General features: G+C 41.2%; 1 protein-coding gene across 15 annotated transcripts in view; it reads right to left on the bottom strand.

Moving 5' to 3' along the window:
- Window positions 1–1,383: 1,383 nt before the first annotated feature.
- LOC110986867 (ryanodine receptor 2-like) overlaps window positions 1,384–23,056 on the bottom strand; it is a 188,975-nt gene continuing 167,302 nt past the window's right edge. For 14 of the 15 annotated variants that reach the window (XM_087131551.1, XM_087131550.1, XM_087131555.1 and 11 more), the window contains 19 exons: window positions 22,736–22,924; window positions 21,150–21,305; window positions 20,029–20,248; window positions 19,296–19,357; window positions 18,680–18,776; window positions 17,821–17,907; window positions 17,206–17,448; window positions 15,234–15,361; window positions 14,661–14,703; window positions 14,349–14,452; window positions 13,063–13,123; window positions 11,747–11,893; window positions 11,001–11,132; window positions 8,164–8,212; window positions 7,540–7,647; window positions 6,736–6,800; window positions 5,968–6,068; window positions 5,252–5,303; window positions 1,384–4,632 (listed from right to left, as the gene is read on the bottom strand). In XM_087131551.1, coding sequence (XP_086987677.1) covers window positions 4,543–4,632; window positions 5,252–5,303; window positions 5,968–6,068; window positions 6,736–6,800; window positions 7,540–7,647; window positions 8,164–8,212; window positions 11,001–11,132; window positions 11,747–11,893; window positions 13,063–13,123; window positions 14,349–14,452; window positions 14,661–14,703; window positions 15,234–15,361; window positions 17,206–17,448; window positions 17,821–17,907; window positions 18,680–18,776; window positions 19,296–19,357; window positions 20,029–20,248; window positions 21,150–21,305; window positions 22,736–22,924 — 2,134 coding nt within the window. In that variant the 3' untranslated portion in view covers window positions 1,384–4,542. The remainder of the gene's footprint in view (window positions 4,633–5,251; window positions 5,304–5,967; window positions 6,069–6,735; window positions 6,801–7,539; window positions 7,648–8,163; window positions 8,213–11,000; window positions 11,133–11,746; window positions 11,894–13,062; window positions 13,124–14,348; window positions 14,453–14,660; window positions 14,704–15,233; window positions 15,362–17,205; window positions 17,449–17,820; window positions 17,908–18,679; window positions 18,777–19,295; window positions 19,358–20,028; window positions 20,249–21,149; window positions 21,306–22,735; window positions 22,925–23,056) is intronic. The other variant, XM_087131563.1, reaches the window with a different exon arrangement.

The raw sequence follows: 23,056 nt of genomic DNA, 5'->3' as shown, positions 1-23,056 counted from the left end.
GTTGGGAGGAGGCTGTGCATGATGAGCATAAAAGACCGATTTGGGGAGATTATTGCCCCTCGTCCTTGTCACGTGGCCGGACCACCTGAGTTGTCTCTGGGTCAACATAGAGCTTCCACACTTGGGATAACGGCATGGTAGAGGACTTCAACATCAGGGACCCTGTCAGACCAGTATTTCCCCATTATTGGCCTCAGCTGTGTCATCTGAACTCTCTGTAACCACTTTGTGTCTTCGGTCAAGGATATATGTTTCTGATGAGTCAAGGAGGTAGGTCAGAACCACTTCTCTGTAGACTTTGCACTAGCTGGCCAAGCTGATGCCCGTCTCTTCTACACCAAGGCTGGAAGTTTCCATAGGTGTTCTGCAGAAACTGCACCAATGCACTTTTCAACCTCTTTTTAGACTGTTGTCACTTAAGACTGTACGTGCTGCCAAGTTATGTAAACTGCTTGAATGCATTCAAGCGGCTACCATTCAACATCATGTTGGGTTCAGGGGTTTCTGAGTTGCGGGGCGTTGAAGCATGACTTCTGTCTTTGTCGTATTAATGGTGCGGCTGAGGCTCCAAGCAACAATGTGGAAGCTGTCCAATATTCTCTGCAGGTCAGCTTCAGGTGAGCAAACAAGAACTGGGAAACCGAGTTGTAGGCAATTCAGAAGGCAGCCCCTGTGTGCCGCTTGGTTGCAGCCCCCCCAACACACGGGTATCAGCCTATGTCTTAACATCCCAGTTGAGTGGTGGTTCATAACAGTAAATACAGGTTAAATGGCCATGCCTGGCCCTGATCATACTGTTTTTGAGTTTATAAATTAGAGTTGCCGGTATGACCCTATAAAGGTACTTTGTAGCAAGATTTCCTCACAGAGTCAACATAGGATAACCTGGAAGTGCAGACACACAGGAAAGAGAAATACAAATACACATATGGGTCATGAAGGGCCACAGGAAGGGCACAGGAAGAATAACAATAGGGAAATGAATCACAACAGAACCGACAAAAATCACTTGAACAAGGGAATGACTCATAAATAAGGGGAAAACCGACACAGCACAATGAAAAGGAATTTATTTAAAATACATTACAGTTGATCAGGTTTAACACAGATGATCTAGCAAAACAGAAATCTCTAGAAATTCCAGGATGCAAAAATGACATGTGCCATAAGCAATGGCACTAAGAAGAAGGATAAACATTGCAGTGGCACCATGCTGCATTGTAGCACTAGAGGGCACACTACAGTTGATCAAGATTTCACTGAATGGCAAAAGGGGTGGAAGAAAATTTGCCAAGGTAGTGGCTGTTTGGACAAGATGAGCACAGTGGACTGTGCATGTTCTTATAGTAACCAGACACAATTAGGTGCACGCAATGCACTGACTAACAATTCAGTGTGTTTATTACAATATGCTGCCTCTAATCATTTCAAAATATCTGAAGTCGGCACTACATGAAATCTCTTCAACACTTGAATTGCACAAAATGATAAAACAATTCTACAATAACAATCTCTGTTTCATTAGCTGATTCTAGTTCATTAAGGATAAAGCTGATAAGATATAAAGTCCCATCCAAGGGTTTCCTCAAACATAATGTGAAGAATGAAATCTACTTTGGTGACACAATCCATGTAACTATATGCAACAAAACCAATCATTAAACTTATTACACATAGAGTATGCTCGCATGAAGACGTGTTAAGTATATGCATACAAAACAACTTTTGTAGTGTGTATAAATTATACATATAAATATATTTATAAACAATTTTTATTGAGATGAAATGTGATTGCCTCATTATTGTGTATACAAACTGCCAAAGAAACATTCTGGTAACACTATAAAGTAAAACAGTGTAACACTTCGTCATTTTCACACACCTCTCACCTTTAACATCAAACCTATTAATGAATTACAAAAATACATGGACACTCTCACATCCTTCGAATTTCTGATTCATATGACTCCAACAGGTTGGTACAACATGGCAGCTTATGTTATGCTGCAACCACCTCTGTGTAGCATCCCGATGTCATATTCAGGATTAATGTGAAACTTGTCAGTTTACCAAGGAACCAGCCTATTTTAGCACAAGCCTCATAGAAAACTGAAAGGTATTATTTTGATGTAAAAACAACATAGGTGAATTACTCCTTCACAAAAATAAATCTGAAGAATCATCTATGATTACATCTACTGAACTTAAAACAGAAGCACACAAAAAGTACTACATGTTTTTATGGCATTACACTCACCAATGAAATCCCAATGTAATCTTGTAATTGACTGATCAGTTCGGACAGAATCACCTAATTGGTGGTCCCTTGCTTGGTGAGCAGGATGGGCAGCCAATTTTGTCAATCTCAACTGAAAACTCACAAAAATACCCCACACACCCTCGTCCTCCTACCATAACTTTGGTTCTCATATACTGGCCCAATTGTCCCTTTCCAATTTTGAACCACATGATTGTATAAATTTCTATTTAACAGTTACAAATTCAGTGACAGACAGACAGGCAAAACTAACAAAATTCATATTTTTTGTCGTTGCGCCACTTCATATATCAACTTGTTGCCCATTTTGTTTCATTCAATGGTATATCCACAACAACCTTTACACAGATATGTTACAGGTATTCATTTTTTTGTCCTTTTAAAATTTGCCAAAAATTAACTCCTCGAATTGCAAAAAAGCAGCTTTCACCCAAACCTTTATTCAAATCTATCATTCCTCACCTATTACAAAAGTTTATTTATGTGTATCAGCTTCAAACTCCTTTTGTTACTTCAACAGTCTGGAACCTGCTTTTAAAAGATACTGTTTTTGAGTAAATAAAATCAGAGTTCTATAAAAGTTGTTCTGGTGGAAATTCCAAGGCACATGATTCAAAACAGGAGACAAGACTTATTCTGTAGAAACTGCTGCGATCACCGACACATTCCCAACAATGAATTTCTCATCTCCTTACTAAGGGTGTTTCACATCTTTGACTTTTCAGCATTCCTATCCAAAAACAATATCTGACAATCTCCAAACTGATCTTACATAACTGAAGAATATCAGCCGACAAAAATTGATATCCAGGGTGAATTTTCTAAGACTGATCAAAGAAAACCAGGCCATAGCTTGTCTAAAGTTTGAAGTCAGAATTTTTTATCTTACTAGTAATTAAAATAAAAAATCCTGCAGACCAATGTATATTATAAGCTCTAGTGGGTGTATTCAATGTAAACAGTCACGCTGTTCCAAAGGTGTTATGAATTGTGCACTAGCCTTGTTTTCCAGAATGCACTAGAAATGTCAAGACTCTGAAATTAAGCTCAAGCAAAAAAAAATTGATTCAACATCAAATTTCAACCATCAATAGTTCGTTCTTCCTCATTTTTATAGGAAATGTCAAAAAACAGGCACAAATTAAATACATTACACCAAAAAGAAAAAACCCAGAAACTAATATAAGACAATAGTGCAAAGTGTAAATCCCAAAATGTAAAATAATTCAGAGTTAGTTTGTGACTAGTTTATATATTTTATTCATTTGCACTCAAACCATACTGCTGATGTTAATGTAACAATTCATATCTTATTAGCAATTCATTCAGTTGCTTTGAATGTCATGTAAAAACATCTGTTATTACTAAAATTATCCTTGTCAGGACATGTGTTAGTAGATCAATTTGATTGACTGAATTTTCAACAAGAGTGTTTGGTTTGGGGAAATGCTTCTACAATTTCAGAATACTAGGAACCCAAACTTGATTTTCTAAAACCCATGAAAGCTGTCAATCAGAAACTCTCCACAAATATGACAGAATTATTGATTAAAACTTTTTCTCCTGGAATAAATTGTCAACAGTGTGCAGCAATAGATGCAATAATTCCATTATCAAGTAGAAACTATTTTGAAAACAAAACTTAATGAAAACATACGCATGGACTCCTATTATGAAGTTAGCTATATGCTAGGATTCAATGCTGAGGGGTCAAGTTCGCATGCCAGTGGGTCAAAGGTCACAAGTATCAAGTTTATTGCAGCAGAAATCCATGTCCTTTTACATAAACCATTTTCAACTTCAAAAGTAAAGTTCTGGTAAACCTCTCACCGAACCCTATTGCACCAAACCCTGTCAACAAATTGCTAACATTTCATCAATGGTACGATTGGCTTGTTCATCTGTGACCTTCACAAGATTCCCCATCTGTGACCTTCAGGGTGAGGTCAAAGACCTCTTGGTATGATCGTGATGTTTCCCCTGCACTGCCTGCACCGGTCAGTAGTAGAGACAAGGTTATCACAGTCACCCACCCTAGTACAAAGAGAAGGACTGTGGGTGGAGTTGCTAAAATATAAGCACTAAAAGTATGTGGTTTTGTACTGACAAGAACCTTCCGTTCTGTGACAAATGGCACAATATCCCATTCTAGAAGTCCTCAGCATGATAAACTTGGCCTGTCTAGTGCCCTCCATACGTGGGCACCGGGTGTGAATGAAGACTTCATCCTGTACCATAGCATCATGGGAAGTCAGTCTGTTTCTTTACTCCTCTTCGTACTGTTTACGGAAGCAGTCTCCGACGGGGAAGAAGTCCCAGCACCGTCGTTGGTACAGCTGCCAGACATACGACTCCTGGGGATAACAACCAGATTGAAATTACCTTGACAAGCAAATGAAGAATACCCCCCACTTTAGACAATGGGGCCAAGAATGAGCAACGATGGTGTAAGCATGACTGAATTCTAAAGGCTGGTTCATACTACAGGCAAATATGAGGCCAAGCAAATTTGACGTTACAAAAGATTTACAGCACAATTTTGCTTGAATTTTTTTAAATGCGTTCAACTTTTGCAAATTGCACTGAGTTGCACTGAACCAGCCTTTACGTTTCAATATAATACCAGCCTTGAAACCTAAGCTGCTGAACCAAATCAATAGAGACCACACCAAACCAAATTTCCATTCAATTATTTCTGTCGGATTGTTATGCACGTTTCATCTGCAGCCACAAAAACAACACAAGCAGCTATGAATTCAATCATTTAAATCCTCAACATAGATATTAGTTCCTATACATGGAATTGAAATTAGCAACCTTACAACCAACAATCAAAAACCAAATTTTTGAGGAAATTTAGGCCGTTTTACAATGTGTCTCTACGCTGTAATGGCTTTAATTAATAATATCAGATGTGAGACACAACTTTATGGGGGGTTCACAATCAAGGTTAGGGGTAAGAACTGAACTGACCTGTCCAGTGTGCTCCGTTTCTGGCTTGTTGATGAGATACATCAGGAAGAACCTACAGAAAAACAATCAAGATTCGTCGGAGGGGAACAGTCGAGTCCGTCACAAGTCCTTACACAATGCCAGTCACAGTAACAGGGTAAACAATGACAAAAGTATGTTGTTGTTACAGTTCCTTGGAATGACTTGGGATTTGGTTTCAGACCAAATGACTTGTGCTGGACTTGTGGACTTGACTACAACTCTAAAACAAGAAAATAAGAGTATGAGAACAACCACATAAACTTTGTGGTCAAACTCTAACGAGAGATACATGTACCTGTAACTTTTGGGTAGTGAACATTTAGTCAGTGCTGGACAAAACTCAATACTCCAATAACCTCCAATAAAAAAATGGCCAACTGCATAATTAGCTGCAACAGCAGATTCAATTCAACTTGCAGACCCAGGCACACATGGCAGTTACGTGTCAGGCCACTCTGACTGGAAGCTCCTCCTCCCAAGCAAAGATGACACTGGGATCAATTTCAGCCGAGCACACAGTGCTCATCTAAAGAATTGACATTTCAACAGAAGTTGGTCGAGCGTTCTAAGCACGTCTCGTGTTCAAAACCTGTGCGCAAGAACCCTGTGCACACACGTTTTCTAACCACAGGGACATCACTCCTGAGTAAAAACATGCCATCTCTTGTTCCTGCATAGAGTGGTTATATACTCACATATAGTTGGAGAGATCATGCTCTTTGGACGTGTGGAGGTCAAAACCATGTGGGATCTTATCAAAGTACTCACTGCCTATGCCACAGATGAAACATTTGGTCTGAAGAAAGGCAATGCAAATGTTACCATCAAATAAAATAACAGCAATAATAAAATGTTGACTTATTCAGGAACCTGATGAAGGTGCCTCCATCATTATTACCCCTGCTCACTGGGCCCATACACATTCCTCAATCTCAGCTTCCTATACACCTGCCAACACAGCTTGATGCTGCCATTTTTTGGAACAACCTGCACTCACAGGTACCCATTTATACCTCTGGGTGGAAAGAGATAAACGGGAGTAAAGTGACTTGCCGAAGGTCGCGACATATAACTAGCAACTGGCTTTGAACCTCTGACCCCATGTTTGGGTGTTACAAACCATCACCACTGGGCCACATGCCTCTTGAATTGTGAGTCCTGTGGGCAAATTAACCACAATTTCTTACAACTCCACGATATAAATTTACAGTTCAACCCATGAAACTGGAAGGAGAAGGGTGCAAGGAACAACTATGGATTAAGAAACAACTGCTTACTGCATAAACCCAACATTGTACACTGATCTAGTTCTTGGATCATGCTATGACTTAATGCATCTGAATGAATCTTTTATGTATACAACTTTACCAATGTGTTTTTGTCTTGGGCACATGTCCTACAGTTTTACGAAGAATTCAGCTGGCAACAATCTCCCCCTCACTCTCTCTCTCTATCAAACCTACCTCCATGTCACTCTTGACCTGCTCAAGTTGATCTCTCAACTCGCCAAAGGCATCAATGATCAAACCTGCGAGATGGGGAACCAAACCAAACAGACACTGATGTAATGGTTCATCAACAGGTGTCTGTCCATGAGGACTTTGGTTTGATTTCTAACAGCAAACCAAATATCTGACTACGGCCCAAACTATCGAGCCCTTTCAGTTTGTGAGTCCATCTTTTCCACGACCAAAACTCAAACCACTTGGAGTACATGGGCACATTCTGAGTCACACATGTAAGATAAAGCTACATACATTTGTAGAGTATTGTGTTAATAGCACTGTGTTGTATACGGCGTTATCTGGTGTGTCAGCATCCATGTATGGACATGAGAATGTGCATTTTGGCTTCAGTTTGTCTGGGATTTCATTAATCACATGATTTTTGCGCTGCAGCTTGACTGGCTGATTGTGAAATGCGATATGACACTTAATATGCAAATTAGCGTCAACCAGACAAACACAAAATGGCGTGTAAATAAAAGTGTGTTTTCAAAACTTGTCATTCTACTCGCATTTCTTTCTAGCTGCTAGATTTCCTACATATTCAAAACATATTCAGAATGTTACTCCAAACTATTCAGAAAACAATTCAAGTTGTGATTTCAAATATTCATTAACAAAACTTCTGGCCCTTGAAAGTTTGCACAGGTTGAAAAATGACAAAAAATAGGATGAAAAAATCCACATCTACACAAATCCTCCATTCTGTTTGCTTTTTTATGACCATGACACCAGATACACTGACATTTTTGAGGGTCTCACCTTGGATGATGGCCAGCAAGATGATAATGACAAAAAAGAAGAAGGTGATATCAAAGATGATGCGGTAGAATTCATAGTCATCGCCATCGGGAGGCTCAATCTCGTCAGCTGGGCAAACACACACAATGCAAGGGGAAGGAATTGAGAACCCAAGCAATTACTTTGGAAGTTACAAGGCCAATCTAAACTACCCTAGTAGAAGAGAACTATAAAATGCGAGTAGAAAGTGTGAAAGTACCCAGAACAGGAAAAGGGAAATGGGGAAATGACCTTATTTACAAGTTGGCCATATTAAATTGAAAGTAATATGAAATTTTTATTCACTACAGATTAATTTCAATGACAACGAGGAATAATTTAAAACTTGTGATTTATTAGATCTAAATTTTTGCAATCCTAGTTGCAACAGTTTAGAGTAAATAATTGCAAAGTAACTTGCCACTGCACCATAGAGGAAACATCTCTCATTTAAGTTAGAGTGAAGTCCTGCATAGGACCAGGACATTTTCAGAATTTCACCAACTCCCATAAGAATGGGTGCAACCACAATATACATCACATTCCTTCCTCCACCTTGATATCTCATCCAAATAAAATCATCAGCTCCCTCCTTTTTTCACTTACCGATTCCACCTCCTGCTCTAAGCCCTGAATGCAGATGGAAGATGAAACACTGTAGGAAAAAATCACAACCACAGCTCCGTTAAATGTTCCTTTTTGCTTGAGAATAAAATTCACCTGACAAAAACAACCATGGAGCTATTATAAAGCACATACAGAGATCGAAAGGGTCAATGATGGCCACCGCCAGCATTGCACGTACTGTAAGGACAAAACAAATTATGTGCCGCTTGCGGGCTATGAGGAATGCCTGGAGTTCCATTTGTAAAGGATTGTGAGTACCGTGCATGCGTTACCGTGCATGCGTGTCCGTAATGCTTCCCCGTGTTCAACATGGCTGCCATGAGACGGAAACCACCGTCATCGGAGACTTAAATTTCGATAATTTTAGTGATTGTTCTGATATTCCAATGATGATGAAAGTCTGGTTACGTCTTTACATAACCAAAACGTCTTTTTTAACAATAGACAGAATTACTAACTAACACAAACTCTCCAAAATACGTGACAAAAAACTGAAAGAATGTAGCTGGTCTAGAGGAAAATAAAAAACACACAAAAACATGGGAAGATTGGTTGTCCTTTCTGTCATTGGCCACAACTGGCCAGGCATGAAACCTCACCAAATGTATGCTGGCGGCATGTTTCCACCTTCTTTTAACCGTAGGAACCACTAGGATTGCGACTTATGATATTAATATCGCAGCGCATATTTTGGGTATTTGTTCTCTACCCCCGGAACCACAAAATGTCATAACTAACTTTAAAAACGTCTGACTTATGCCAAATAACCACCGCTGATTTGGAATTTTCGAGCGCATCTGCGGAGATCAATCGCTGACTCCTGAAGACTACTGAACAGAACTCCAGTATGCCGCAGCGAAACACGGCGAGTGTGTAGGTTACTAGCTCCACGGCGGTAACGATCACTTTGTACAAAAAATGTCTGGGGTCTTCACCACTGAGGCCGGTAATCGCGCTTTGTCTATGGAGCCGACCAGAGCGGTTAATCAAATTACGGTCTGTAGGGACTTTGTTCTAACTCCTTGTGTTTAACCACTTGCTGCCGTTATCAATGTTGATGATGCTGGTCTGGGATAATTACCATTTCTTCTGTTTTCAAAATTCTTTAAAAATTCTTATCTTCATTTACTGGACACTTAAACACACAAAGAACTGTCTGGTCTCCACTCTAGGCTGACAGACAAATCTATTGACGCCTCAGTATTTCAGCCAGGCCTGCAGCCTTGTAAAAAGAGCCCAGATTGTGATAACTTTCTTTTGTTCGCGAACCTGCCACAGTGCGCTGCTGACCTCTTTTCAGTACGGGCCAGATTAGCATGCAGCAGTGCTGTGTGGCTCATCGCTGCGGTGGTGGAGCTCTTTTGTTCCCGTTGGTAATCCACTCGCTCTAAATGCCCCAAACCGTGGTATACTGTTTCAACACAAGGCTGGATTATCTCCACTTTTAAGAGTGAAAAATGCCGGTAATGCCCAGCAGCCTGGTCTTTTGTTCGGAGTACGGTCTTTTGTTACAGGGCCCAGTTCCCTTTGTCCGATTTCGGAGACCCCGGCCACGCATATAAAGCATACGTCTCTGGATCCGGAATCCCCGGCAGGAAGTGGTTAATAGCTCCATGATACACCATACCCTGAAGCATGACCAGAAACTTCTCCAAATACATCTTAAGGAGCCAGTTCGGCATTCCAACAGCCCATCCCCAGTACGACGCTATTCAGAAACAGCTACCCGTGCCGCACACAATACGTGTAGTCCGTCCTATCAGGACAGCCATACGCCAGCTCATACCCATGCCTTGATCCAGAAAGACCTTGGCTTTTTGAAATATCAAACTGGCTCATTTGTGCTTATTCCAATAGGAGGCACTGACAACATTTGTCTAAAAAATCCCTTCACATTTTTTTGCTTTTCATAATAGCTCTGTCACATCCTTCAATCTGAGGAGATGTCACCACTGCTTAAAGTTGAAGCAAGAGTGCATTTTGTTAAGTCACAGTACCCAATTGGTTGAATGGGCATGTATACAGGTACCACCCATATGCTATAGCAACAGCTTCTAACAGACCGACTGTGCCCGCTAAATCAAGTAACCTATAGTGGGTACCATTCCCATAGCAAAGTGTGTTTTGAGTGTTGTTTACAAACAATAAAGCTAATTTACAGTATAGTACCCAACACATCAGTAGTCTGAGCACAGTCCCTACCGCCAGCTTTATATTTGGGAAATGATACTTATGAAACACTTTGCTTGTGGTTGAGATGGTGTTTGTTGATATTTAATACCCACTTTAGGTCATGTGACATAGTGGGTGCAATCAGTCTATTCTGATGGGTGGATTAATCTAGAAATAACAATGAAATGCCCATGTGCTTAGACTCATACTGTCTCATTAGGACGTAATTACAAAAATCACCTTACAGTCACAATATACTTGTGGTACCGGGGGGGGGGGTGCTGGTGGCCCAATACGCAGCTTTGTCTCCATATCCAGCTCCAACTGATTTTTAACTCAAGTTGCTATCTCCAGGCAGTGGCAGACAGTGCCACTGGAACACTGAATTACGTGCGAAACAGCCATATATTGACAAGTTTTATTTCACAAATTTGAGAACTGTAGACCAATGAACATTCAGCCATTGACAAAGCCCAAGACGAAGACGCAGCTAAGTAGATAGAAACCGCCATGAATTCAAGAGGGACTCAACTACAAAAATTGCACCCGAGGGTACAACTGCAAAGCATCCCCACCTCGCAAAACAAAGCTTAAAAATACATCTACTAAAATAATACATTTAAGGCCGTTCTTGGAATACTCACTGTCATCATGTTGTGGCATTTGTACTCTATCTGTCCATCCTCATCCTTCATGTAGAACTTGCGGAAGAAGTTGAAGGCCAACACCGTGTACAGGTAGATGACAACGCAAGTCATGAGAACAGTCAACATCAGCTATGTAGGAAAGCATCAGGATGAAGAAAGGGTTTTCAAGGGTATTCATGGGATGTTGGGCAGTTACAAGCACTTCCTGGTTTGAAATGCATCACTTTGTACTACGACTGGTTCCAGTGGCTACGATGTACCACACATGTTGAGTGGGCACCATTTAATTTTCAATGACGTCACATTTTGGAACTGCACTGCCGATTTAGCGCCAATTTCAAATATAAAAATATTTGCTCGGCAAACAAATAATGGCAATGGCCAAAATGTCATATGTGTCCTGTGATTGGTTCTCGACTAAGCAATGTTTTCTGCATCCAGCCCAATGAAACCGAGGCAAGTACAGTGTTTCTCGTTGGATTTATACCTTTACAGCTCTCATATATTCCTATATGTAACAGCCCTGTAACAGAGCCTTCAGCAATGCTTTTGGCATGCACTCACACTTAGGTACGTTAATCACATGTGAAGACGTGACATTTTGTGCATATTCTGCTGAAAACTGGTCACACATACAAACCATTCATACAGGCAACTTCAAAAGCCATATGCTGCTCAGAGTCAAGTGGTTTAGCCATTAATGCACGCTACACGATACACCATGACTCAAATCTTCTTTTTACCTGCTTGCCATTGTGGGTGACTGACTGCAGCACCGTACGCAATGTCTTGAAGCCCATGGCCATGTCAAGCAGGTGGGCAGCAAAGAAGAAGTGATTGATATGGCCCAGCAATGAGAAGGTCAGATACCAGGCGATGTACAGGAAAGACTGCAAGAAAGAGAAGCCAAGTGTGGTTGATGCGTGGCAGACAGGAGACCAGACCTTGTACAGGAAAAGCAGGCAATGTCATCACAGCTATAGAAACTGTAGTGAATACACTGAGCTGTATTCAATTACCAGAGCAGTCTATACCTCATCAGTCCCCATGCAGAGGTTTTGTCATTTCCTGAATGCAGACATTTTGATTTCTTGTGTGCTTTTGTATTCCATAATGAAATAAAATGGATCACACTGCGATCTATTATGCAACGCAAAAGTCAAACAAGCGCATAACAAATAGTGCCTTTTTATGACGTATTATTACGTCCCATTCATCTGCAGCAGACATGTGTTTGCAATTGATTACATCAAGGAAAATGAAAGTTCTGCTAAGGTTTGCGGAAAAACATGGATGCATCCATCAGGCTTCACTTCGCACAGCGAGTTAGCACTCCAGTAATTGAAGACAGCTCTATGATTCAATATTTTGTGTCGGGACAACAGCAACTTGACTGTAGTCCAACAGGCCAAACATTCTCGTACATGCACGGACGACAGCCATGTGTAAAAGGGGCTTCGAGATGTCTACATTTCTTGTCAATGTGTGCGAACAGATCAGTGATCTGCAAGACTTAGACAAAGCTCTAAACACGCAGCCTCAGGGAATGAGTGGAGCTCGACACAACTGAAATCACCATAAATACACAAGCCTGTGTCCAAGCTCTTGGTTGGTGCTTGGCTCTGGCATGTTTTGGAATAAATATCTACGAATTGAGATAGACAGTACTCGTGTATTTACAACACATGGTGCTTATGGTGCCCAATGTCATCATTCTTGTACTTAACAGATATACAGAAGACAACTGGCTCTCTAAAAATGCAACAAGGGTAGGCTTATAGTTCCAACAACAATTGTCTGTTTCCGCCAAACTCTTGCAGAAGCAAGACACTGGTGACAACGTCTTGAAAACATAACATGAACAGACAGCAGAAGTTCAGGGGATTCATCCAATGATATTGCCATCCTCAGGAACTATTTCTTGGTTGTGGAGAGATGCTTAATAGCTCAGACTAATGTGTCTGAAAACTACACTTTCTGTCTGCACACGGGGCATTTAAATGAAGTCTCTATGGGTAATCATAATGTATTCCTTTCAAGTGTTCCTTTTAACACTCACCCTATCTGTACAGATGACTCCACATTTCCAGAGCTGGTACTTCCAATCAATGGCATACAACCTGCGATAACAAAAAGTGAGCATATTCCAGGGTTTATCGACCCCTTCTCGACTGGCTTTTTCAGAGAAGAGTTTGCTGAAATTCCAACACGAGTTCCCCCACAAAAGTGAGTACACTCCCAGTTTACGCATTCCATCATCTTGTGGCCCCGTCCCTATCTGATAACGTAAAGACCTTTGACGTACTCGGTTATAACCAGACTAACTTGCCTCCTCCCAGTACCAAGCTACCTATTAGCTGCTCCATGGGTCTCAATAGGAAGAGGGCAGGATTTTTGGGGGGTGGGTCTAAGCACTCAAAAGCAGTATTTACCAGCAAATTGGAAAATTTCATCTCCTTTATTCCTTGTTCATTTCTCTCATTTTTCCCTGTTTTATTTTTCTTTCTTTTCTCTGGAGAGTAAGCATCCCTCTTGCCCTCTTTGTGATGACCATGGTCACATCCCCTTTCTCCAAAATGCCAAATTCTAAGCGAGGGCTGTTATTGCACTTAATGACAACTGGCATAGAAATATCCACCAAGGCGGATATATGAGTCCACGAAGTGGCATGCTACATCTCTGGCCCACAATGTTTATTTCCACTGTCTCTCCCAATCTCCCAAATAACCGACAGAGCCAGCTTGCCGCCACAGTCCTTGAGACCCAAAGCCCTGGCAGCAACCTTTAAGCTAGCCGTCCGCCCAGACTTGAACTACTTCTGTACCCGGCACAAAAGAGACAGGCTGGCGGGCAGTTTTCCAACTCGGCTTGCGATACCGATGCAAAGACCAAACACATCAGTAGAAATTGGTAACTCGCGCTCAGCTCATGTGCACAAACCCATGCCCCATGTGGCAAGATCCCACCAAAGGACCGTCGAGTGAGATCCCACCAAAGGACTGTCGGGTGAGATCCCACCAAAGGACTGTCGGGTGAGATCCCACCAAGGGACTGTCGGGTGAGATCCCACCAAATGACTGTCAGGTGAGATCCCACCAAAGGACTGTCGGGTGAGATCCCACCAAGGGACTGTCGGGTGAGATCCCACCAAATGACTGTCAGGTGAGATCCCACCAAAGGACTGTCGGGTGAGATCCCACCAAAGGACCGTCCAGTGAGATCCCACCAAAGGACCGTTGGGCGATACCCCACTAAAGGACCATCAGGCAAGATCCCACCCAAAGGACTGTCGTTGCCATGTTCAAGCAAGCCATCCCTTGTACCCTGGAAGGAGCTGATACTCACAGTGCACTGATCAGTCCCTGTGGTGGCTTGCTGCTCTCGCTGTCCATTCCCAAGATCTGACTCAGTTTTTCCTCTCCTAGACTTTCCCCGTATTTTTTCATGACCTGAGAAATGATCGCAAACAACAGTCCTTGAAACATTTATTAACATACGCAATATAATGAGAAAAAAAAACAGATTGAAAACTGAAATATATTGTTTCTTAATTGGGGCTGGCAATTTTCCTAGTCATCCACTGGATGTGACATTGGTGACTCATGATGGGATATAAAGCCTACTAAGTGTAGAAATGATGACTCAGACAAAACTCACCTTTCGCTTGACAAACTTGTCCCAGTAGTTGACTGGAAATGATCTGAGGAGGAAAATGACCAATGCTGAGAGTAAATATACCAATACTCCATTCAGTAAAGGACTCACAGTTAAACAAGGAGTTGACCAAGTACCAAGAATGGGTAGCTTAATTTCTGCAGAGGGAGATTTCAGCAATATCTTCAAATCTTATTGGTGGGCCAGCAGGTGATGAATCCAAGTCAAAAGTAACAGGGGATGTGGACAATAGCGAAGGAATGCCTTCATCACGTTCCACTTGATTGGCTGTTGACTTGATTTGGGACCGTGGACTTCTGCAGAAATTTTCAGGACAGGGGAGGCAAACCATTAATGGGGGGGTGGCTAGTTTTAAAGTCGTTTTCATTCACTTTCCTCATTTTTTCAATTAAATTCTTTTCCTTTTGTTCTTTTTTTAATATTTTTTTCTTTTTATTGGGGGGGGGGAGGGACAAGTTCCCCCTTTCCCCTTTGCACAGATGTTGTTGGGCTGGTACTGTGAATTGGACTCAACAACCACACCTGTACCAGAGTGTTTTCCCCAATGCTACATACCTGGTGCTGATGGCCAGGGAGTCCCATCGCCCCTTGATGTCTCTTGCTGGTTGCTCCTCGATCCATGCTCCTTCAAACTCCAGCTTGCGGGCAATCTCCTTCTCCCTCTTAAAGATGGCCAGAGGAACCTAGCCAAAACAACAGCAAGCATGAAGATCTTTGATACTTCTAACCTGACGGTCCAGAGAAGTAGGCCAACAAACACCTTGGCTTTCTCAAAGTGATTTTTGTTCCAATGACCTGGACAGACCAGCTGAATTAAAGCACGCCCTCTATAGTTGGACAGTTACTTAACATGTGTTTTTGTCAGCCAACTTTGTCTATAGATGCATTTTACAGAAAGTTTGCAGTAAAACAAACCTGAGTTTTGTCAGCTTTCATGTTTGATACACACAAGTTACAGTACATGTAGATGACAGAAGAGTCTTACCAAAGAAGTAAGTGACAATTCCATTATTATTTTCAGATATGCATTGAAGTTTAGAAAATATAAATCCTGGTTGTTCTTGATTATTGACATGTGACTGAGAACAATGAACATGTTATGTTATGATGTTTACGCAGCATACATGTAAGCTGTCTTGTTGGAAATGTAGATGTGTTTTAGAGATATGTGGATTCAGTATAGTGTTCTTAGGTTTTCTCCAAGCAAAATAGGTTTCTAGAGAGAACATGAACACTTTTGACTGAGATAATTATTTATTTCAAGAGACTTTTCATGCAACCTCAATTTCAGCAGCAATTTGTGTATTTCCACAATTTAAGATTGATCAGTTATTCTAGACAATGAGATCGTTGGATTAGATGCTTGAGATACATGAACCTCTTCAACTTTGCCCAAAGAATTCAGACACAATTTAGATCAGCAGTTGTCACGTATCAGGATTTACATGTAAGGACAGTTTTCAAGCACGGTGGTTGACTTAACAGTTACATAGTTCTCTGCTTGTCATTTCTGTTAGACTATTAATTTTACTTACTCAAACATGCAAGTTAACTGTAATTTTGTATGTCACGTTCTTTTTTCTTTTAGATCGAATAAACATAAACATACGATAAGCAAGATTTTTTTCTGCTGACCCTTTAAGTGGTTGTGCTCTCCGACGGTCCAATTTTAACCGTTGTTGTTTTTTTGGTGACATTATCTTGTTCTACAAATCCACAAACATTTTCATTCTAGAACCTCAAGTGACGCAGATCCCAAAAAGGATAATAAATGACACACGTCCATTTGTGTGTGGAACTGACTTGAAATTTAAAGCCAGACATTTTCACACAAACCATTGGCTCAGATCTGCATCAATGTGCAGTGGGCTGCTGCAGATGCTAAATGAATCAATTTTTAGCATATTTTGTTATTACTGATTAAAACAGGGGCATGCTTTCAATGTCCAAGGAAGATATTGTCTGCTGCCTGGCAAAAGGCTGTAAATAAGCCATTCATTGCACAGTGAATTGTGTGAAAAAAGCCTTCCCGCTGGGGCACATGACAATGTGTAGAAGGCAACTTTGCCAATACTCAATCAATTTATCTGAAATGGCTGTTTCAATATTCAATGTCCCTGCAGTTGAAGTATGACAGTTGAAGTATTAACAGGCTTAACCCTAATTTCAGAGGGTGTTGGACAACTTTTTCACTGAAATTGAGGGACTTTGGTAATATTTAGGTCAGTTACGAAGACAGCCTAGGCTATTTACTGTGCTACTGCTGTGCCGAACTCAAATAATACAATTTTTAAAAGTTCGGTGCATCAATAGCAAGGCTCGGCAAATTGAATTCAGCCCGGCAAGCCCTTAGCTTGACAGGGTATGCCGCGATATTGTCATTCCAAATGGAAGTGGCACTACACTGCTCTATTTAAGTTCAGCGTTTAGCACAACTGCCGCACCATTGCCCTGCCACTGCCGCACAGTATCTAGTCTTGGCCTTAGGGACAGGACTCAGACAAATGCTCTGCCAAAGCTTTAATACCTTGAGAGCACAGTAGGCAATCATCATCGAGACGGAGACCAGGGTGTGGACAATGCAGAGCAGCTGTAGAATTGGTTCCAGGTACGTCACCCCGTCGTGCAGGATGATGACCTCCTCTGTGTCTGACTCGGGCTCTTCGTCGGGGGTTGACGGCACTCCGTTGTCTGCGATGGTGGAGTTGATTTCGTGGAAGGGGTTGTCCTCACTTGGAGCTGGGGTGGTGTCTGCGAGATATACGGTCACCTGAAAACGCACAGTGTGCGTGTGTTGAATTGAAAATATGGAAGCTGGGTAGGACTGTGGCTCATGAACAAAACTGAAAATATTTGATCGATTACTGGATAACCAGATACTATAATAATATTTTTGCTTCCAATTACAAACTAATCCTAAATTATTGTAATGATTAAAATGTGCTATTTGTGTATCAATAAAATTGCTTCTTTAGAGGCTTGGCTGACAGAAAATTTGCCCTATAACCAAATATTCAATACTGAATCAAATTACAAGTAAAATATTTGAATAATTAATTATTATTCAAACTGGCTCAGCTGTGCAATGCCAAATACACTTTTTCAACATTGATATAATTGTGGACATGCGAGTATTTCTTACCCGGAAGAACAGTAGACATAAGTTAATGATGAAGGCCAAGATGAGAGCAAGATACTTGATGTTGTAGAAATTACGTGCAAAGAAACTCTGGCGGAAAGAACAGACCATGAAGAGTAAAATAAAACGTCAACAGAAGAAAAACATTGTCTAGGCAATAGTGTAGTGACATTACACACAAAAATTACAGATACAATTCTATACTTCAGGTCTGACATTTTAGGGTCTTAAATGATGAAATTAAGCCTGGTTTCCATTTGGTCACAATGAATGCCTGCGGCTTGCAAGATGTCAAGATGCAGACAGTCACAGAAGAGACACTGCAAGATATCATTCCAACAAAAACAACATCGCATCTGTTACTCAGAAAGTTCTGCCCAAAATGCCCTTTTAAAATGGCAATACCACCACTTGATGCCACTTGATACTCCAGTTCGATGTAATAAGTTTTAATCAGCTGTTTTGTTGACAATCGTTTGAAGCCTCTTGTGCCAGCATGCGTATTTGTATAGGCCTTCTCAAGGCAACTCAACGCAAAATCAGCAAATTTAAGCCGGATCCAACTTTTCCTACTGTCAGTATTGACGTTTACGTTAGTCAGGATAAAGCGTTTCCATATCACTGTGTATCGTCAGGGACTGATAAACCATGTTCTTTACGTCTCTCTACGTCAATTTGGAAACCAGGCTATGGCCCGTCATTTTCTACAATGCCTTGATTGACTGCATATGATGTGCAAAAACAACTTCTGCTGGTTGGGTCGTTCCTTTGTTTGCTTGAAACCAATTTCACAAAATATTCTGCTCGAAATAATGAAAATCAACACACTGATCTATGACCTGTTATGTGACCTTTGACCTACCAGGAAGGTCTGCTTGACGCGGTCCATGTTGGGCTCACAAAATTCCTCTTCCTCCTGCTCATCTTTCTGCAGACCGAGTTCCTGAGCCAGAAACAAACTGAAAAACACAAGGAAAGTTCATTAAAGTGGAAGACTTCATCAAACACCAGAGAACCGTACACGAACCAAACCGTTCTCTCTCGTGGAAGTGGCAATGATAATGGAGTGTAATTGTTAAATGTGAATTTCAAACACTGATCACTGCATAGAAAAATGCCGATCCTTTGTGCCATTTAATTTAAAAAAAGAGTCTAATTACCTTAACAAGCTGAAACATGTTCAAATGAGGCCTTAACCTTTCTTAAATGAACTGTCATATATATATAAAGGAGAAATTTGTTTGTATTTTTGAATAGGCCTATTCCCAAACACTGATATGTGAACTGCACTTAATGGCATACAGCAGGTTGACAGTTTTGTTTAATAGGGGAAAAACAAAGGTAATTAACACTAGACAAGTGCAAAGAAGTTAATGGCCTAGTTTAACCAGCAGTAGGTTCATCCAACCTATGAAACTTTAAATGGCCACTCTATTTAACAGATGAAAAGCTAAAATGCACTCAAGAATTGTTTTTACCTTGGGAAGACAGTGCTTTCTCTTCTATCCATTATGTTACGCGACTGGTTGGCTGAACCATTCTAAACGAAAAGCAAAGAACCTTCCTTGTATTTATAGTGAGCTTGTTTTAGGCTATGCCTGTAACTATGCCCTTGGAGGCAAGATGTAACATAATAATGTTCTTGGAAGAAGCTTGAGTGCCACTGCTGGAGGGTGCCCGCCTACAGATATGTTTCTTTAATGTAAACAACCCAAATTTGTGCCTATTCTGTTGATAATCAAGCACCCGTACTTAGCACCCCATACATGGCGGGAACCGGTGTATGCGAATGATGTGTCCTTCCCTGGTTTCTGTGAGTAAGGCGAGTTGTGCCGCCCAGAGTTTTGCATACAGTCCAATGTAGCTACAGAAAAATTGAATCAATGACAGCCAAACATGGAAGAGTAAAATGATTGCGGTTGCACCATGATTGCAACCGCAACCATTTTACTCTTCTAGTTTCTTTCACCATGAAAACCTTCAAGTCTTAACAGCCAAACATGTTCCAGAAAACCAGAAGAAAGGTTGTTTGTGATTTTTTATGCATTCCACATTAAAGAAATGATTTTCATGACACAACACAATTGAAATTTTAAACAGATGCTTATCTACAAACCATTGCCCTTTTCAAGAAAACAAAAAATTCCAGGCAACACTTTTCTAATGACACGGGTTTTAATGTGGATATCACAGCAACCAGGGTAGTCTTACGATCATTGCGGCGATTGTTGCCTCAGGCGTGTCGGCTCCCGGTGTCGAGGGTGGTGCCAGCGGCCCTTCCTTGCCCTCACGGTCAAAGTCAAAGCTGGAGGAAGGCGTGAGCTGGCGGCGTTTACGCCGCATCCTCATCTGGCACGCGCTGCTCTCACTTGAGTCTGATGACTTTCGATCCTTGAAGAAGTCGATGCCGAACGCTGAGACGGTGGGCCCACTACAGATCAAAATTCATGCAGATAATAGGCAAATGAAAAATAAAAAACAAAACAATGTCTTTACAAACATAAATGCAATGCCTAGCACATGACTATAATTTGTGATCGAAAAAAATTGTCTCCATTGGGAAAAACCATTTCTTCTGTTTTCTGACAAAATGACTTTAATTTTTGACAAGCAAGTCCAAATGACTTATACATGTAGTTTTGATCTAACAAGAGACATTTGTGCTATACATGAAATGTATTCACACTGAAAGTTAAGAAGTGTCTCACAATCCTCTGTAGCAATTTCTTTGCGAAAAAAAGCTTAATGTGGCTTGTGGGGCAACCAGTGATGAACGTGTACAAGTGAATAGACCAAAATAATTGCTAGTTATAAGCTTCATTTGTAAAGACGAGGAATAAGAACAAAGTCAATATTCCCACGATTGATTCGGGGCAGAGTAATTTATGCTCTTGTTGACATGGTTTATTGAAAATGATGACTGGAGGGAACTTGGTTAATAATTTATGATGGCATGAATGTATCGTGATTGGGATCACTGATAAATGTTTTGAAACCAGTTTCAGAAAATGAAATGGCAATGGTACAAGTGAACTGACAACATCCCAGAACAGATAGAAATTGTACACACGATTTTAGAGAAAAGAGACATAAATATAGACTGGTGCCGTAATGATTTTGCCTCTCCTGTGTGAGTGTGATAGGAACCATGCAGGAAAATAAACAAAGTATAACACATGTCCTGTTTTCAAGGTGTTGAGAGTGATGAAACTTCATCTTTGACTCTGTGCCCTCCGGTTGTGGATTTTCTGCCAACAAAGTATCTGCTTATTGATACCCAGCATGCTTTGGGTCGTATCCTAGCAACCAAGTGATTGATATCGCATAATCACCTCCTGGCGGCCGGTAACCCGTAGTTCTGCATGGTATGCAATCCCGAGGCCTGCTGCCTGGCTATGTTGGGTACCTTGAGTGTTTCCTTCAGGGTACCGGTGATTTCCCGTGCATCTTCCAGGATGCGGTTACCCAGCAGGATGCCGATAAGTTTGCTGTTGGTGGGACGGTGAGAGGCCAAAATGAAGGACAGACAATGAATGGATATCCCCACATATCCTATAGTGAGCTACTTGGACATTTTAAAGGGCCAAAGTCATTTGAGAACAGAGCAAAGGTGTGAGTAGGTGTATGACAACGCTGATAGGGTTAGCCCTTGCACACATATTGCTGTTCCCAAATGACTTTGGACATACTTCACTTTGAGCATGCGCTGTTGGAATACCCAATTAGCTTGTTAAACAGTCTTGCCAAACAGTCACCGCTTTTTTCTGCTCTGTGTATTTGCTTAGAGTGACTAGCATTTTCTTGTAAAGTTAATTTTCAACTTTTTAACAACTAAAAATCCACTTTGCTTTTATTTTAACAAGGAAGAATCCCATCTGAACTTGGTCAAATTGCAATTCCACTTCCAAAAGGACAAATTCCACAAACCTTTGAGATCAATGAATTTCGACAATAATTGAAATGTGAAAAAGAACTGGGCGATCTACTGTTCCACCAAAAATGACCTTTTAGATTAGTTTGTGCTGTGGCGGTAGTGATCAACACCGGCTGGAGGGTTCTAAGCATGAAGTTGAAAATAAGAGTCTAAATGCGAGACCTGATGAAGAATGGGCCAACGTGATAAATGCATTTGGAAATCTGAACACATAAAATGTATGCAAGGAGTGAAATGTTGAGAAATTGATCCCGTTTGGAAAATAATGTTGACACATTCGTGACTGTATCGTTCTTCATGTAATCCACAAAATATGGCAAGACATGCACCACTTCAATGAAGTGTGTAAGCCTTGTGCAACTTCAACCAATGCCGTTCCATGCTACTACCATAATGCTGCATGTATTTTAAGCACACTACAGAGGTTTTTTTTTTTACGTGACGTAACATTATGGGCAAAGGCATTTCAGGAAGCGTACCATGTCCGTGGAGGCGCATGGATTTGTGTAATTCTATTGGCAGTCTCATGTGACCCGGAATGTTGAGAGACTTTGTGGCATGGCATGTGCGTTTCCTCGCACATCCGTGTAAATTGAACGCTGACCATCAAATATCATGTGACTGAAAATTTTCAATATAAAACATTATGTTCATGACATCACTGTGTCCATAATGGAAGAAATTTGCTGAACTGTTCTGTGCACAAATATGGATTTGTCTACAAGGAATAACGTAAGATTGTGCATGAGCACACTTATGCTACGGCTAAAAATTATGGCTGCAGCTGGGAATGGCATGCATGCCTGTGAAAGCCACTGGCTTATGACTGAAACAACCTCCCACAGAGAAGAGTGTGACTCCCTGCCACAGCCGGTTAATCTAGACATGGACTAAGAAAGGGCCATGCCATTGGCCCTTTCCTCTCAGAGTTCCTATTCTAGAACGCCCCTGGTCAAAGAGGAGGAACAATCGCCGCTGGCCCACCTGATGAGGAAGAACACGAAGGCACACATCTTCTTGGACAGAAAGAAGAATATCTTGATGAGGCCCCACAAGATGGAGAAGATGGAGATAGAGCGCAGCTTCTTGGGGCTGTAATCCTCCAAGAGGTCATTCACTGACTTCCGGATGCTGGACGGACGCAGGGAACGGAAGAACCACATCAGCCATGCCCTGGAGAGAAGGTCACATGTTAAAGTTGGCCTTGTTCACGAGTTGGCCGACTTGAATCGAAAGCAAGGCAATCCCGGTGAAAACTTTCTAAAACGTACCATGTGTGGGAATGAAGATGATACAATAGGGACA

The sequence above is a fragment of the Acanthaster planci genome, unplaced genomic scaffold (genome assembly GCF_054643075.1).
Source record: "Acanthaster planci isolate LZ-2023a unplaced genomic scaffold, COTS_SCS Contig2, whole genome shotgun sequence".
Taxonomy (NCBI): Eukaryota; Metazoa; Echinodermata; class Asteroidea; order Valvatida; family Acanthasteridae; genus Acanthaster; species Acanthaster planci.
The sequence above is the reverse complement of the archived record's forward strand: the minus strand, read 5'-3'. Positions and strand labels throughout refer to the sequence as shown.